At 26.6% G+C, this 15,988-nt stretch overlaps 1 protein-coding gene across 2 annotated transcripts; it reads left to right on the forward strand.

Annotated features, from left to right (window-relative positions):
• Positions 1-202: 202 nt before the first annotated feature.
• On the forward strand, positions 203-14,977 carry LOC117171881 (leptin receptor gene-related protein). 2 transcript variants are annotated; one of them, XM_033359523.1, is made up of 5 exons: positions 203-653; positions 1,348-1,432; positions 1,649-1,723; positions 10,140-10,338; positions 14,172-14,977. In XM_033359523.1, the coding sequence occupies exons 2-5, from the start codon at positions 1,416-1,418 to the stop codon at positions 14,283-14,285; spliced, it is 405 nt and encodes a 134-aa protein (XP_033215414.1). In that variant the 5' UTR covers positions 203-653; positions 1,348-1,415; the 3' UTR covers positions 14,286-14,977. The 2 variants fall into 2 exon arrangements, with proteins under 2 accessions (XP_033215414.1, XP_033215415.1); XM_033359524.1 differs by lacking the exon at positions 1,348-1,432 and having other exon boundaries at positions 218-653.
• Positions 14,978-15,988: the final 1,011 nt, after the last annotated feature.

Raw genomic sequence — 15,988 nt, forward strand, 5'->3', positions numbered from 1 at the left:
AAAACACATTCTTATTATATTTGACTCTTTGAAAAAGTATATCGAAATAGCAAAATTAAATTATTTACTTAAATTAACTCCAGTATCTTTTGTCATACGAACTTTGCCGCCAAAACTAACCTATAACAGATGCTATCACGTGACCCACTAAAGTAGTAATTTTCTGGGAATTAGCTGGAAATTTTACAATATTTGTTTGGAATTTTGCGAAAAGGTTTAAAAAAAATAATGAAAATATCACGCAAAATTTCTAATATTTGTTAGGAATGTATTTCCGATTAAATTATAAGTACTATTTGATTGCCTATTACGCCTTTTTGGTCTGATAAAAGTGAGGCATATATCGTCTCGTGTAATTGGTCGATTTCCTCATTTTAGAATTTGACAATTTTGACCGAGGTTTCGCTTTATCTGCTTCAGCTAAAAAGAGATAGACACGGTATTTCCCTGTGCTGTGAGTCACGAAACGATTTTATATTTCATAGATGATTTTTTGACGTGTTATCCGGAAGGACATATAACTCGTGAAAAGGTGGCATGAATTTTGATCAAGTGTCTTTGTTTATGTCAACTACAACTTCAAAGTCAAAGTGAGAGTTGGATATTTTCGAAGGCGAAGCTGTCAACTTGATCTCCAATGGCTGGGCTTAAAGGTTATTTGATATATTGTTAATAATTCCTTTTGCTATTTTTGTTCCTTTCAAATTCCATTTTAACATTTGTATCCAGCTCTGTATAGAGAAAAAATGAATCGAATCCGTCAAATGATGTATAAGGTATCAAAACATAACCTTAAATGGCTTGCTTACAGAAATGAATTTGCATTTTCCTGTTTACATTACGCGCAGGATTCTACTTTTTTCTGATTCTAGATCTTTTTTGCATTATGAATTATGAGACGTGTTATAGATTTTTTAAGGTCATAAGTTTACAATGCCCCTAATCACTAATAATTAAATTAAAGTGATAATTATTTTTGAAGTCGAGTAACAATTCATATCGATTTTTTTAATGATATCAAAGATGCCATATTTATCACACCAGAAAACTCATTTTGAGAGACAACAGTATTTTCTTGCTCAAATAGTTCAAAAAGCAATAGAAATGTTTGCTAGGAAATCGAAATATTTAAGAAAATAACAGGTTTAAAGACAATTCTCGGATATTAAAAAGTTCTAAATATGAAAAAGAAATTTAGATTTGATATGAAAGATTCCATTTCTAATTTAGATTTTTTGTTTCATGTTCCCTTCGTGGACATTTTCTTCACTGAACAGCGTAAGTATATCTGATTTTTCACTTTTTTTTATCTACTAATTAGACGCTAATAATAATATTTCCGTACAGATAAATTAATGAAGTTGATAATATTTTACCCTGACGGGAATTCTTGGAAGTAAAATAATAATTTTTCAATGAAAATGATGTTGAAGTGAGTGGTATTAATATTTCGAATTTCGACACAACACTGCACCATAATCGCAATGTCTGCGCACTTGAAACATTTTGCAAAGTTTTTCTTTAAATTATTAATTTATTATTTTATGCTTTTGCGAAGTGCTAATTTTCCGTTTGTAAAACATTCAATTCTACCTCATATAATTGAATGCAATATGCAGTATACTTTATGTTTTTATTTGCATTTCAGACTCGTTTCACTGGCATTTGCCGGTTCGATTGGCATGACATTTGTGATACTTGGTTGTGCACTTCCATCCTACCAGTAAGTATAAAGACCTTTTTTATTCTTATTTTTTTACCTCGATTAAGTTCAACCCGAAACTACCTGCACATCCAGTTTTACTTTTGTGCAAGGTTTGGGGATGTTTCCCAGTTATTTTGAGCCAAGAAAGAAAAAAATCGTACAACGCGTTTTTGAGGAAAAAGATTTTTTCATTTTTAACAATTAAAACTCTCGTTTTTCTCGAAAGCGACGCAAAATATGAATAGCAGAGAGTTAAAAATTGTTCAGCTTCCTGAAATCTATTAAATTGTACCCTTCCTGAATATATATCTTGTTTTATTTGATGAAATTTTCCAAAAATATAGAAAAAATCGAGCAAAATAGCATTTAGTTTAACGAACTATAACATATTATTTTTAAAAACGTTTATATTTAGTTTACTGACTATGTAAAGAACATGTTCCATTAATTAAGGTTCCTGAGCTTCAGAGTAGAGAAAAATTGTTTTTTTATCTCTAAAATTGGAGAAATATAATTTTTTTGAAGAAAAAAAACAAAGTAGGGATAGCAATTCCTAGTTCAAAATTGTTTATCTTTTTAAAATTTATAAAAATGTATCCATACCATATGTAGATCTTGTGTATTTTAACAAAAATTCTAAAAAAAAAATATGCCCGCAGCGAGGGCACATTACCATTGCGGGCTGCGCGCGCGGCGCTTCGCGCTCGTTTTCGTAAGTTTAATGTGTGCACTTTAACTAAATTTTTTGGAATATCGTAAATACTATAAATTAAATCGAAAACTGTGCTTTAAACTTCTGAGGAATTACAGCCATAAATTTTAACAGAATTTTTTCCGATTTGTTTTTAAAGAAGGTTCTCAAAGCACCCACGGCTTTGACGATTATATTCTCATTACGAAACTCGCGGTTTGCGCTCGATAATTCGTGTCAACTTGAAAAACTTCATCAAGATAATTTGTAAATCTTGTTGAAATCTATTTAAAAACACGTTTTTAACTTATGGATCTCTTAAAAAATCAAAATTGCATGTTTTTGAAAATGATCCAACTTTTGGAATTTTTGTCTATGTAAAAATTTTCATGACTATAGTTTCGAAAAGCATATATTTTACATCTAGTAGAAATTTCTGTTGATATTTCTGAACCTATTAAAAAGTTTTTTTCCTTTTTTAGAAAATTTTGAAAACGTTGAAAAGCATATAACTTTCTGTTGTTTTATCGAATTTAAAAATTCATTGGATAATTTGCAATTCTTTGGACGCGTATCAGACAATTAGATAAAAAATTTTTAAACTCATAACAAATATTTTTATTCAAATTTTGAAAAAGCTCAAACTTTTTGAATTTTTGTCTAATCGAAAAATTTAACTGGCATAGTTTCTAAATATATTTGATATCTGGTGATGAATTTAAATGAAATTTTCTAATCTTTTAGAAAAATATTTACTGTATGTCTGTATGTATGGTTAGTTGAATGTTGTAGCCACGCAAACTTTTGAAGGATTTGTCCAATCATGTCAGCCTTTGATACACTTCTAAAGGTTCCCAAAATGAAGGTCAAGTTCGTTAAGCAAATATTTCCAACCAAAAGCAAAAATTTAGAGCATTTTCAAAATTTGAAGAAAAAAATTTTCAAATTAAAAATTTTTTAATCAAAGTTTCTTATACATGGATAGAAGACTTGCAAATTATTCAAATAAAAATTTCGATGAAAATTAGAAAAGTTATATACTTTTCAAAATTTTGATAATGTTCAGAAACATAGAAAAAAATATTTTTCTAAAAGATTACGAAACTTCGTGTAGAAATTTCTTAATATTTCTTCACTTTTAGAAATAAAAACAAATGTTTCTCTACTTTAATGCTCAGGAACCTCAATAATCTCGTGGCACATATTTTTTATATAGTTAGTGAACTAAAAAAAAACGTTTGTAAAATTAAAATATTTATAATTCGTTAAAATAAATGCTATTTTAGTCGATCTTTATCGATTTTTTCTATATTTTTGGAGAAATTTTATTAAATAAAACAAGATATCTCTCTGGGAAGGGTACTGTTCAATAGATTTCAGAAAGCTGAACAATTTTGAACTCTTGACTGCTGTTCATATATTGCGACTTTTTCGAGAAAAATGAGATTTTTAATTGTTAAAAATGAAAAAATCTTTGTTCTCAAAAACGCGTAGTACGATTTTTTTCTTTGTTGGCTTAAAATGACCGGGGAACATCCCCGAATTTCTTAAAAAACATAAACTGCATGTGGAAGTACTTTCGGGTTGAACTTAACCGAGGCGACCCGTGAATTCTTATCTCTTTTTTTTTCTAAAATCAAAAAAGAAGTGCAATCAGAATGTTTGGTGTTTAGAATAATTAAACTTGAAAGATTTACAATATTTCTCGCAACATTTGAAATTATGCAATTTTGAAAATTAAGTTTTATATTAATTTTTGGAGGTTTCGAACTTCAAATTTCACAATAATGTAGTTTCAAATTCAAATATTTAAAATGTGAGGACGTTTCCGCTATTACGTATTTCAAAATTTTAAATTAAAAGCCTTAATAGTTTTCAGTTTAATAATTGCAGATTTATATATAAAGCAATTTAGAATTGGATATTTGAAATTGTGCAAATTCAAAATTTTAATTTCGGTAAAGCTCTGAATTTACATACTGAACGCTACATTTTTAAGTTTTCCCTTTCATAGATTTTAATTTGACAATGAAAATGAAATTGGGTTGACTTTAGGAAAGTATAATGAGCAATTTAAAAATCATCCATTTTTAAGAGATTTAAGTTTACTTCAAATAATTGAAATTTTAATGAGCTTGAGTATAAGAAAGTTTTAATATCAGGATTTTTGCTGAATAAATTTTTTTTCAGTTTTAAATGAAGTTCGCATTCGTGTAAGTTTCAACGATCTGGAGTCGAATTTTAAAAAATGTTCCCATTCAAAATTACTATATGTTTTCAATTTTATTTATTTTAGATCAATATGCCCAGTCAGATTTAATATTAAATTATAATTTTTTTACGTATTAACAATTTAAAATTAAATAATTTCGGAAGCTTTAACTTAAAAAGATTCAATCTAGTTTTTAATTTCAAACTGTCAAATGTTAATCGCTTTGAGTTTAGAATTAGTCAAATACAAAAGTCTTTTATTACTTAATTTTGACCGCTTTTAATTATAAGTAATACGATTTCAATTATTTTGAATTTTAAGTGATCCAACTTCCAAAATTCTAATCTTAAAATATTCCATTTTTTTACGTTTTGACACTGTCCGATGTTTGAAGTTTTAATCTAAAATTCAGCGCTTTGACTTATAAATTATACAATTCAACTATTTTTTCTAATTAAATTGTCCAAAATTTTTCAATATTTATTTTCTAAATTTCAGACGCTTTCAATTCGAAATTTATTAACTATTAGTTATTGTTTAAAAAAGTTTTAAACATAACATTTAAAAATGGGTTTAATAATAGATTTTAAAATTGTTTATATTTTTTATGTTGGGAAATAAAAATCCAGAGAGAATGCACGCGCGATTTGCACGCGTGTATTTACTGCTAGTGTGTAATAAAACACATCTTTGTATTTTCCTTGATTAGACACCAAAATGTCCATATCCTACTTATTATATGATTCGAAGTCAGCAGATTTCTTGCAAACATGTTTGCTGGTACTTATCGACTTCTGCAATAAAGTGCGTATTTTTATCATTTTATAAACCACAGATATTTAAAACTGTAAATTCCACAGAATAATGCAGAGACAATTCAAAATCTCGACCTAAATCTATTAGGCACTTCACATGTATTTAATTTTAGGATTCTAACATGATTTTAGAATAAATAATTCATAATGGTCAGGGACAAATTATAAAATTTTGAAAATAAAGTCATTTACTTGCCTTGCACTTTTATTTCTTTTGTTTACAGTTGCTTCCTGCTGACGATAATATTTTTAGTTCAACATTTTATTATTTGGTTAAAAATTCAACAATTTTGTTAAAGTAATAATTTTTTATTGAAAATTCAACTTTTTTGTTGAAAACTCCACTATTTTTGTTGAAAGTTAACTTTTAGTTGAAAATTCATATTTTGTTCTTACTATTTTTTTTTAAGTTCGTCTTTTTGGCCGAATTCAACGGTTTTGGGTTTTATATTAATTTTTTTTTAACATCTACTATTACAATATTCTTTGAATTTTTGTTTTGTTTGTTTAAAATTAGTTTTTCTAAACTGCAAATGTCATTTTTTTCATTTTCGGGTGAAAAATTATCTTTTTTAGTTGAAAATTTGTATTTTTTGGTAGTAAACTAACCTTCTTGGTCTGAAATTTCCTATTTTTATGTTGTATATGCAAAATTTGGTTGAAAATTTATTTTTTGGTGAACATTCATATTTGGGGGAGATAATTTAAATCTTTTGTAGAAATTTCGTGTTTTGACTTGAAATTTCAGCAATTTGGATGATCTTTTTTATCGTCCTTGCCTGTAACATCTGTATTTATGTTAAAAATTGGATTTTTTTGTTTTGTTTGAAAATTATTTTTTAACTGAAAATTTAACTTATCCCTTTTCTATAAAAAATTGAATCATTTTTAGTTAAAATTCATCGTTTATAGTAGAAAATTCATCTTTTTGGTTTTAAAATTCATCTCTTTGGGCAGAATCTTTTTCGGTTCAAATGTCACCCATTACATTTTTCTATTGAGAATTCATCTTTGTAGTTTGAAAATTCAAGTATTTTTTCTTGTTTTTTATATAAAATATGATTATTACATTTCTCGTTAAGAATCTATCATTTTCTTGGAAATTTAATTTTTCGAGTTGAAAATTTAAGAATTTGGTTCAAAAATCTTTTATTTTTTCTTATAAATTTTTTTTTTTTTTTTGCATAAATTTTACGTTTTTATTTGAAATGTCACCCATTACGTTTTTCTATTGAGAATTCATCTTCGTAGCTTGAAAATTCAAGCTTTTTTTGTATGAAATAGGCTTATTAAATTTCTCGTTATCAATGCATCATTTTCTTGAAAATTTAAGAATTTGGTTCAAAATTAATTTTTTTTGTAGAAAATTCTTCATTTTGGTTTTAAAATTCATCTCTTTTGGCAGAAATTTTACTCTTTTGGTTGAAATGTCACCCATTAAATTTTTATGTTGAAAATTCATCTTTGTAGGTTGAAAATTCAAGTATTTGATTAGAAATTTCACTATGTTGTTGAAAATGTTATTATTATGTTATTATTATACTTATATTATTATACTTATATTATTATTATTATATTATTCTTCGGTTAAACATATACCTCTTTTATTAAACAATCTTTGGTTATTTTTATTGAAATATGTCTAGTACATTTCTCGTTAAGAATGGATAATTTTTTTTATATCGAATTTTTTGGGTTGAAAATTCAAGAATTGGGTTCTATTCTCCTCTGGTTGAAAATTGAACTATCTTTTAAAAAATTTGTTTTTTTGGCTTGAAAATTTATTTATCTTTTTAAAAATCCAACTATTTATTTGTATATTAATAATCCAACTATTGAATAATTTTGTTAAAAATGTGTGCTTTTAGATTAAAAACTCATCTTTTATGATAGAAAAGTCATCATTTTTGGTTTAAATAAATAAATTTGAAATGATGAGGTCATGAAGTCATTGTGTCAATTTTCTTAGAAGATATTGCAGAAGTAGTGCACATTTAATTTTGCATGGCCCAATATGTGTAAAAGTTTAAAGTTAAAACAACCATTTTTTTAAATATCAAATATTTTTTCTGATTTAAGAAATATATATATTTTTAATATATTAGATAAGTAATAATTATTTTTCATCTTTTTTGTCTCAACTTTTAGAAATGTTTATTATATTTGGCATTATTAAAATTTTAAGAAAACATTAAAATTAGCATTATCTTTGCAATGTCTTCGTAATGATGTACACTACGTACAATCAATCTCAAAAATTGCCTATCCTTAAAATTATTTATAAAATCGACAAAAAAAAAATTATTAATAATTTCTGTAAATTTTTATGGAGGCTCCTAAGCACACTTCAGAAAAAAATGATTCAGGTCAAAATTGTTTATTTAACAGTAGTTATTTATAGGTGTAGCTTTCCCTTTCTCTTTAGCGAAAAGTTACCATTTTTATTTAATCCTAATAATCAAGGCCTTATTTTATTCTTTGAAGGATAATCTACAATTCTATTCGGAAGGTGTTAATTAAAATTTAAACTATTATTGTTTATAACAATAATAACTGCATGATTTCTCATTTAATTTTTTAAAATAAAATTAATCCAAACAAAAATTTAGAGAGTCGTTCGAAGAATAAAATGTGACCTTGATCATTAGGATTAAATAAAAATTTTAACTTTCCCCTAAAGAGAAAGAAAAAACTAAACCTATAAATAACTACTGTTTAATAAACAATTTTAACCTCATTTATTTTTTTCTGCATTGTGCTTAGAATCCTCCATCAAGATTTACAGAAATTAATAATAGATAATTTTTTGTTGGTTTTATAAATCAGTTTAAAGATAGACAACTTTTGAAAATGATTGTACGTAGTGTACATCCTTAAGAAATTTACAAAATGCTTTTTGTCTGACTTCTTTTACAGAGTATTCTGATAGCTTTCTTTTAATTCTAATACAATTAAAATTAAAAAACTTAAGCTATCATCGAAAAACGTTTTAGATATCACATACCATACGTGAAGTTATAAGACTTTCCTCTATCAGATTTTCGACTAAACAATAAATAGAAGATAAAGTAAATAAAAAGTGGATTTTGCGATAGAAGAAAAAAATGTTTGATCCTAAATAGAAACCGGATTTTTTCCGATTTTCTGGTCCGCTAGACATTTAAATGTTTTTAATTTTGACGTTTTTTTAATATCAGTAGTTTTTAAATTAAATTAGTTATTTAAATTTTCTTTCTAGATTCTCGTGAGGTTTACTTTATTTCCAAAAATTCCCTCACTTTTCCCTGGCCAATTTTTCATTTCCGAAGGCAATTCATTATTAAAGACCAGAAATTTAATCTTGTAAAATGTTTGATATAAAATCTTATATAAATGGATTTTCAAAATAATTTTTAAAAATGTATTATTCTTGACAGTTATTTAAAGTGCCTCTTATGGAAATTCCTTAAATTTTGCAAGTGCTTCTTTTAAAATCCCTAAATGATCACAGAATTTGTTCCTTACAACACGACAAATTTAACAAAATATGGAGGAACAATGTTGGTTTTTTTAAACATATAATTTTTATATTTTTGAACAAATCACGGTAATTTTATTAATTTTGAACTATTTACAAATTTTCCGGCAAATAATAACAGTGAACCTCTCGATAATATAAAAAGAAAATTTGAATATGTCTGAATTAGGTAGAAAACTCTGAAAGTCTAAAGAAAAATTTGTATTTTTTCAGTCTGGAACTTGGAGTACAGAACCTGCCTGATTCCACATGGATCAGGTTACTTCTTTATTGAATATCTGAACTAAAAAAATGTTTGACTGGTAATACGAAAAATATTAATCTATGCATCCTAGGGAACTTCAAAATTAATGTCGATGTTCTTTAATGAAAGTTTGGTCTTTGATTTGACGACCATCGAAATGAACGATATTATAGTTTTTTCAATTCAATTAAGCTTTAGAAATATTTCAACTAATCCCTATTGGCGTCTTTTCAACCCGTAAGAGGGACTGGGAAATCGTGAAAAATCCGGCAATTTAGTTCTTTTATCGAAAAATTGATTTTCTGTCTACTTTATCTTTTTTTATTTTTAGGCAAGTGTTAGTCGAAAACTTTCCACTTTTCTTAGTTTTTTCTTTTGAATTTTTGCTCTGTAGTTTCGAAAATACAAAAAAAAAGAATTTGTTTGAGAATCACAAAATCACATTCTATACAAATTTACCTTTAAAATGAGCCTAAGAACAACGAAAAATACTTTTATATTAATATTAGATTTCATTTAAATTTCAAGAAAACATTGAAATTTGCGCTATTTTGGCAGTATCTTCTTTAAAAGTGGACAAACTTATTTCATCATGGCTCGTTTCATCAAGAATACCGATAACTTCAAACCTATTTGAGAAAAAAATGAATTCTAATATATAATTAACATTAAAAGAACCTGAGCAATTATCGATAAACAGGTGTTGTCATACTCGTGATCCGTAATGTAAGTTTTATTAATGTTTATCACTTCAGTCTGTGGTTGGTGATAATTTTAACATGTGTGAATAAATTATTGTTAAATTACAGAAACATATTTAAGTTGGTCCGGGGAAAATGGAGAATTTCAAATTGGCTGATCACTAGACAAGCTGATAAAAAATACTAAAAAGTTGATAAAAAAATATAGAATAAAATTGAAATAATTCTCATAATTTTCCCTTTTTATTTTTCAGAGTATTTTGGCCATTCTTTGTAGTATTATTCTACATTTTGTCACCTGTTCCAACGTTAGTAGCTCGACGTTATTCCGAAGATTCAGGAAACAGTAGCAATCCATGTTTAGAATTAGCAATATTCATTACAATGGGATTTGTAGTGTCATCCTTTGCTCTTCCAATCGTACTTGCCCGATCGCCAAAAAATAATCCAGTGGTGAGCGAATTATTTATTTCTATTCTTGTTCATATTGTCAAGAAATGGTGAAAAGTGATTAGTTTTTTAAACTGTCTACCTTTTTTGATAACGATAGTGGCAAAGACGTTACTGTTCTAAATAAGTAAGGAATTGATAACTAGTTTCACTCTTTTCAGTAACAGTAACTATAAAAACCGTTACTTTCTGAATTACTTTCGAAATATAGTTCATAAGTATTTGTTTATAAAAATCAAGAAATTTTATTGTTTTACAACTATTTTTGTTTCTTCATTTTAACGAGTTATTTTATGAGAATTATTGCGGTTCAAAGTTACAGTTCACAGGGTTACTGCATCCTAAAATAATGTTACTCATATTTTTAATTCGAAAGAATGAGATGGAATGTATAATAATTGCAGGTGAATTTGAACGAATTCAGGATAAATTCAGAAAATAAAAATAAAAAATTAAGAATTTAAAACAAAATGCGCATGACTATCGAAGAATTTGATGAAATTCATTAAATTTAAAGGTAAACTGAAAAGGAACTATTTTAAATTAAATAAATTAAGTAGAATTGAATGAATTAAAAAGAATTCAGTGAATTTAGAATAATTCAAGAAAATGTAAGGGAACATCAAATTGAGTAGAATGGGAGTGAACATAATTCAGGGTGAATTCAACGGAATTGAAGTGAATTGAAAAAATCAATCAATAAAAAGAAATACAACGAATTGAACAAAATGTGTTAATTTAGAAAAATGGAAGGGAAACGAAAAGAATTCGACGAATTCAAGGTGAGTTCAAAATTATTCAAGTGAATTGAAAATACTTAAAAATGCATTGAATTAATTAACTTTGTAACTTTGTCACTTCAGGGAGAGTAAAAAAAAAAACTAAAAAAAAATCCATTGAAACTAAACAAAAATTCAAGTGAAATAAAAAGAATCAGGGCCAATTATAAAAATTAAAGAGAATTCCCAAGGATTAAAAAGAAGTCAGGATGAATTCGAATTGAATTCAAGTGAATTGAGAAAAGTTGAAAATATTCCACTGATTTCAGTAAAATTGGTTACCATCCAATTCAGGGAAAATTTATCAGAATTTAAGTGAATTGAAAGAAGTTGAAATAAATTTAAAAAAAAAACGAATTAAATCCAATTTGAGTTAATTTCGAGAAATTTAAGGGAAACGAGAAGAATTCTATGAAATAAGGGATCATTCACAAATTACGTAACGCCTTTTTCTTTTGTTTAAATAAACATGATAATATAATTTCCGTGAAGTGAACAGTGATACAGCGATATGGAAAAAAGAAAAACGCGTTACGTAATTTGTGAATGATCCCTAAAGGGCGGAAAAAGAAAAATTTAAATATATTCAAAAAATCCACTGATTTCGGTAAAATTGGAGTTAATTTAGAAAAATTCAAGTGAATTCAATAAAAATTAGTTTAAATTATAAGTTTAAATTAACAAAAATTCAGAATTAAGTATAAATGAATTCAAATGAATGTAAAAAATGCACAATATTCCATTGATTTCAGTAATATTAGAGTCTATTCAGTAGAATTCAAGGGAATTCAAGTGAATTAAATGGGAGTGAATAGAATTATTAAAGAAGCATTTGGTTAGATTCATAAAAATTCATTGTAAATTTAGCAGTTTTCATGGTAATTAAAAAAAATGAAAAATCTTAAAATCATATATTGCATTCAGTTGATTTCAAGGTAATTTCAGAGTTCATGGTGTTTTCACGGGACTAGAAAAAATTCAATAGAATTCGAAATCAATGGGTTCTCTGTTTGAATTTATTACAGAAACTTATTAAACTGATGTTTTTATTAAAGAAAATGACTATAGTGACTCTATTTTAAAAAAGTGATTTGAGAAAAAAAGTAACATAAGTGACTGTGCGGAAGCTCTGAAAGTAACTAAAAAAGTTTCATTTTTATTTTGAAACGATAACTATTTCCTTTTAAAAAATAACTCGCCCATAAATGTTGTTAAGGCTATATAATTTACAACATCCGATTTCCACCTTACCAACATTTTTTCGAATAAAATCACATACACAGAATTTGAGATATCGTGTTGAAAATTTGGATAACTATATAAAAGGCAGTTGAGAACATTTGTATGGTCCTTAATTTCTGGAAATACAATACAAAAATTATAAATTAAAATTGTTTGTAGTTCTAAAAGTTATGAACGATACAAACATTCCTTAATGCTTTTAATTGTATTTTCCAATTTTTCAACTCTATATGTGTATTCGCGGGGACTTAAGTTGTTGCAAACAAAAATCGATAAATCAGCAGGGTTGGAATAAGACCTGGAAACCCTGGAAGAAAAGTCATGGATTTTAGAAAAAATACTGGAATATCTGGAAAAGTCATGGAATATTGAAAAAATGACTGGAACTTTTTTAATCGTCTCTATTTCGAAGTCTTATTAATTTAGTATTTTATAGCGAATTCTTTATTGGAAAATTGGAAAAGATATCAGAATATCAGACAAACTGTAGGAATTAAATGAAAAGAAATGTAAAATTCAATAGGAAAAGCAAAAAGAACTGGAGGATGTTGAGCAAGAAGTTCCTGAACTGATTAAATTTGGATAAATTTGAATAAAGACAATTTTATTATTTCTTGCGATCTAAAAGTTTTATTTTAACTTTGTTAAAAAAGTTCCGAGTTTTTTTTAGATTACTATTATTTTAAAATGCAATCTTAATCTTTGCATAAATAGTTCTAATATAATTGTTCTTAAGGATGTGTTCTACTTTGAAACGTTCGAATAAAAACTATATTTGTGAATTTTTCTTGAGATTATTACTAATGATATCGGTACAGGATTTGTTAGGCTTAATAAACACACTCTTGACATACATTTTTAAACAGTTTTTCATTTATCTTACGCATTTTTCATACATAAAAACATCAGTCAAAGTCAACTCCTCAAAAAGTAGGCAGGTCCACGCTGTTGTAAGAATCTCGAGAATGGGCAGTCCCAACACACAAAAGTTAAACCATTTTGGATTCATTATGACTCCAGCAACCGGCTGAACTAGGACTGTTTAAAAAATTAATTTCAACTTTTTTTTTGCAAAAAATTGTGAAAATAAACCCACTTTTTTCATTTTTATTTTTGTTTTTTCGTCGCCATTTTGTTTTTTTTGCCTGTATATAAGAAATTCTAGTTCAGCCAGTTGCTGGAGTCGTACTGAATCTAAAACTGTTTAATTTTTTTGTTTTGGACCGCCCATCCTGAAGATTTTTACAAGAGCGTGGACCTACCTACTTTTGGAGGAGTTGACTTTGACTGACATTTTTATGTACAAAAAGTGCATAAAATAAATAAAAAATGTTTAAAAATGTATTTCCAGAGTTTGTTTATTAAGCCTAACTAACCACACGTCGATATCAGTATTAATAATCTCAGGAAAAATGCACAAAAATAGCTTTTCTTCGAGCGTTTCGAAGTAGAATACTGCCTTCAAGTAATGTAAAAAAATATATGATTATGATTACAGAATACTTTTTTTTTCACTTTGATAAAAATATTATTGAAAATTCTTTTGAATTCAATAAAACTTATTGATTAACTATTATCATTGCATTATATTTGGTTACCATTCATTTTAATTAGCTGAATTAAAAAAAAAGTAGACCTGGAATTTTTTCATAATTATACCTGGAAACCCAGAAAAAGTCATAGAATTTTGTAATCAGACTCTTGTAGCAACCCTGAGCAGGAATCTCATAATTCTCATATGGCCTTTAGAGCGTATATTGATTATATATTTTCTAAATACAGTTACGAAAATAATTATAAATCTCAAATTTACAGATACAATGGGGAGCTTGTTATCTGACTTTAGCGGGCAACGTTGTCGTGTACCTGACCATTGTCGGCTTCTTCATAGCTTTTGAACAGGAAGATTCCGACTACAGTATGTGGTGAGACACCCACATATAGTACTTATTTGTCGCAATCAGAAAAGTAATTGAAAAACGTAAACCGAAAAAAAAGAGAAACACATCCCAAATGAGTTGGTATATACACACTTTATTGTATAAGTGCACACATACGTTATACATCATTTTATAAATGGAACACGTCATTATTCCGAAGCTGTTTTAAACTTTTGTACAAGATCAAATGGAAAGGAGAAGTCCTTGCAGTGCACTGACTGACTGCTACGCTTTAATTGTATATCATTATGCATTATATTATACATTATACACGATGTACACAACTTGATGGAATCCATAGACTAAGTTTATAAGTTCAACATTACCCATTGGTATTGAATACCACAATTAGCAATAATTAAACTTTCAACTATTCATCTTTTTTTTTCTTTAAAAAAATCGCTCTTTGTTGCGCTTTACACTTCGCTAATCATTAACATTACTTGCTGACTGGAAAATTATAGACTATTACGAATAAGTAAAAAACAATCATTGTTTTGTAACAACTACAATCTACATCAAGCAAATGTCATCTAAAGCGCAACAATTGTTAGGTTCAAGCTTTCTTTTGTTTTTGCAAGTATTTTTTTTAATTTGCTCTATTTGATAATCATACCAATCTACATATTATTATAGTAGTTCGATGTGATTGAAAATAAATTTATAACATTTACCATTCCAGAAGTGTCTTCTTCTTTGGTAGTACCAATATCCAATTATTTATTACAATTTAAAGCGTGGCCTGTCAATTTATGTTTTGACCAAGAATTTATACATTTTTAAAGGAAAAATCTATCCAATCGCTTGAAATAACACATGATGTAATAAAATATAAAATAGTTCGATTTAAGCTTCTTATAAATGTGAAGTTCAGTTGTTAATTTTTTCAATTAAGGAATCATTCAGTTTAGAATGCGTGATTCTAAAATATTTTACTTTAAAAATTTTCAGTTTTTTTCACTTTCAAGCCTATATTTTCAAATAAAAACTTTTTTAATTAAAAAGTTTTGTTTTGAAGACTTGACAAATTAAAAAATAAAAGAGTTCAAAATTTAAAAAATTAGGGTTAAAATCGTGTCTAGTTGATCACCTGTAAATATAAATCAATTAATGATTTTTTAAATTGAACAATAATTGATTTCACAAGCCAATTCTGAATTTATTCGAAATTAAACCATTGACAGAATTTATAATTTAAAATTGAACTGTTTCAATTCGAAAGCCTAAGTATAGTTAAGCTAAAATGTAAGCGTCCGATTGAAACTTTATAAACTACATGTTTTCTATTTTTAAATAATTTCAAATTAATAGATTCGTAATTAAACACTTTTAATAAATTAGAAAACATTTTCAAATACTTTTTCAGTCCAAAATATTCTATTTTTAACCCATGCAGTAAAAAAATTCATTCGAAAAAAAAGCAATTTTTTCATATTTAACAATGTTCGACTGTTCAATTAAAATTAAAAAGAATAAATCAAATATTCCAAACTAATTAATTTGAAATAGAAAGCCTTTGAATCGCTAAATTTTCAGAGAACTAAATTTAAAATTTCAACGACACTATTTTAGCTGTTCTATTTTTAACATTTTTAATTTGGAAGTAAAAGTATTGCATTTTTATGTATAAATAAAAGTGGAAAATTCAAATTCTAGTAAGTTTAAGAGTTATTCATGGAAAATCAAATTATA

Source organism: Belonocnema kinseyi, chromosome 4, assembly GCF_010883055.1.
Source record: "Belonocnema kinseyi isolate 2016_QV_RU_SX_M_011 chromosome 4, B_treatae_v1, whole genome shotgun sequence".
Classification (NCBI taxonomy): Eukaryota; Metazoa; Arthropoda; class Insecta; order Hymenoptera; family Cynipidae; genus Belonocnema; species Belonocnema kinseyi.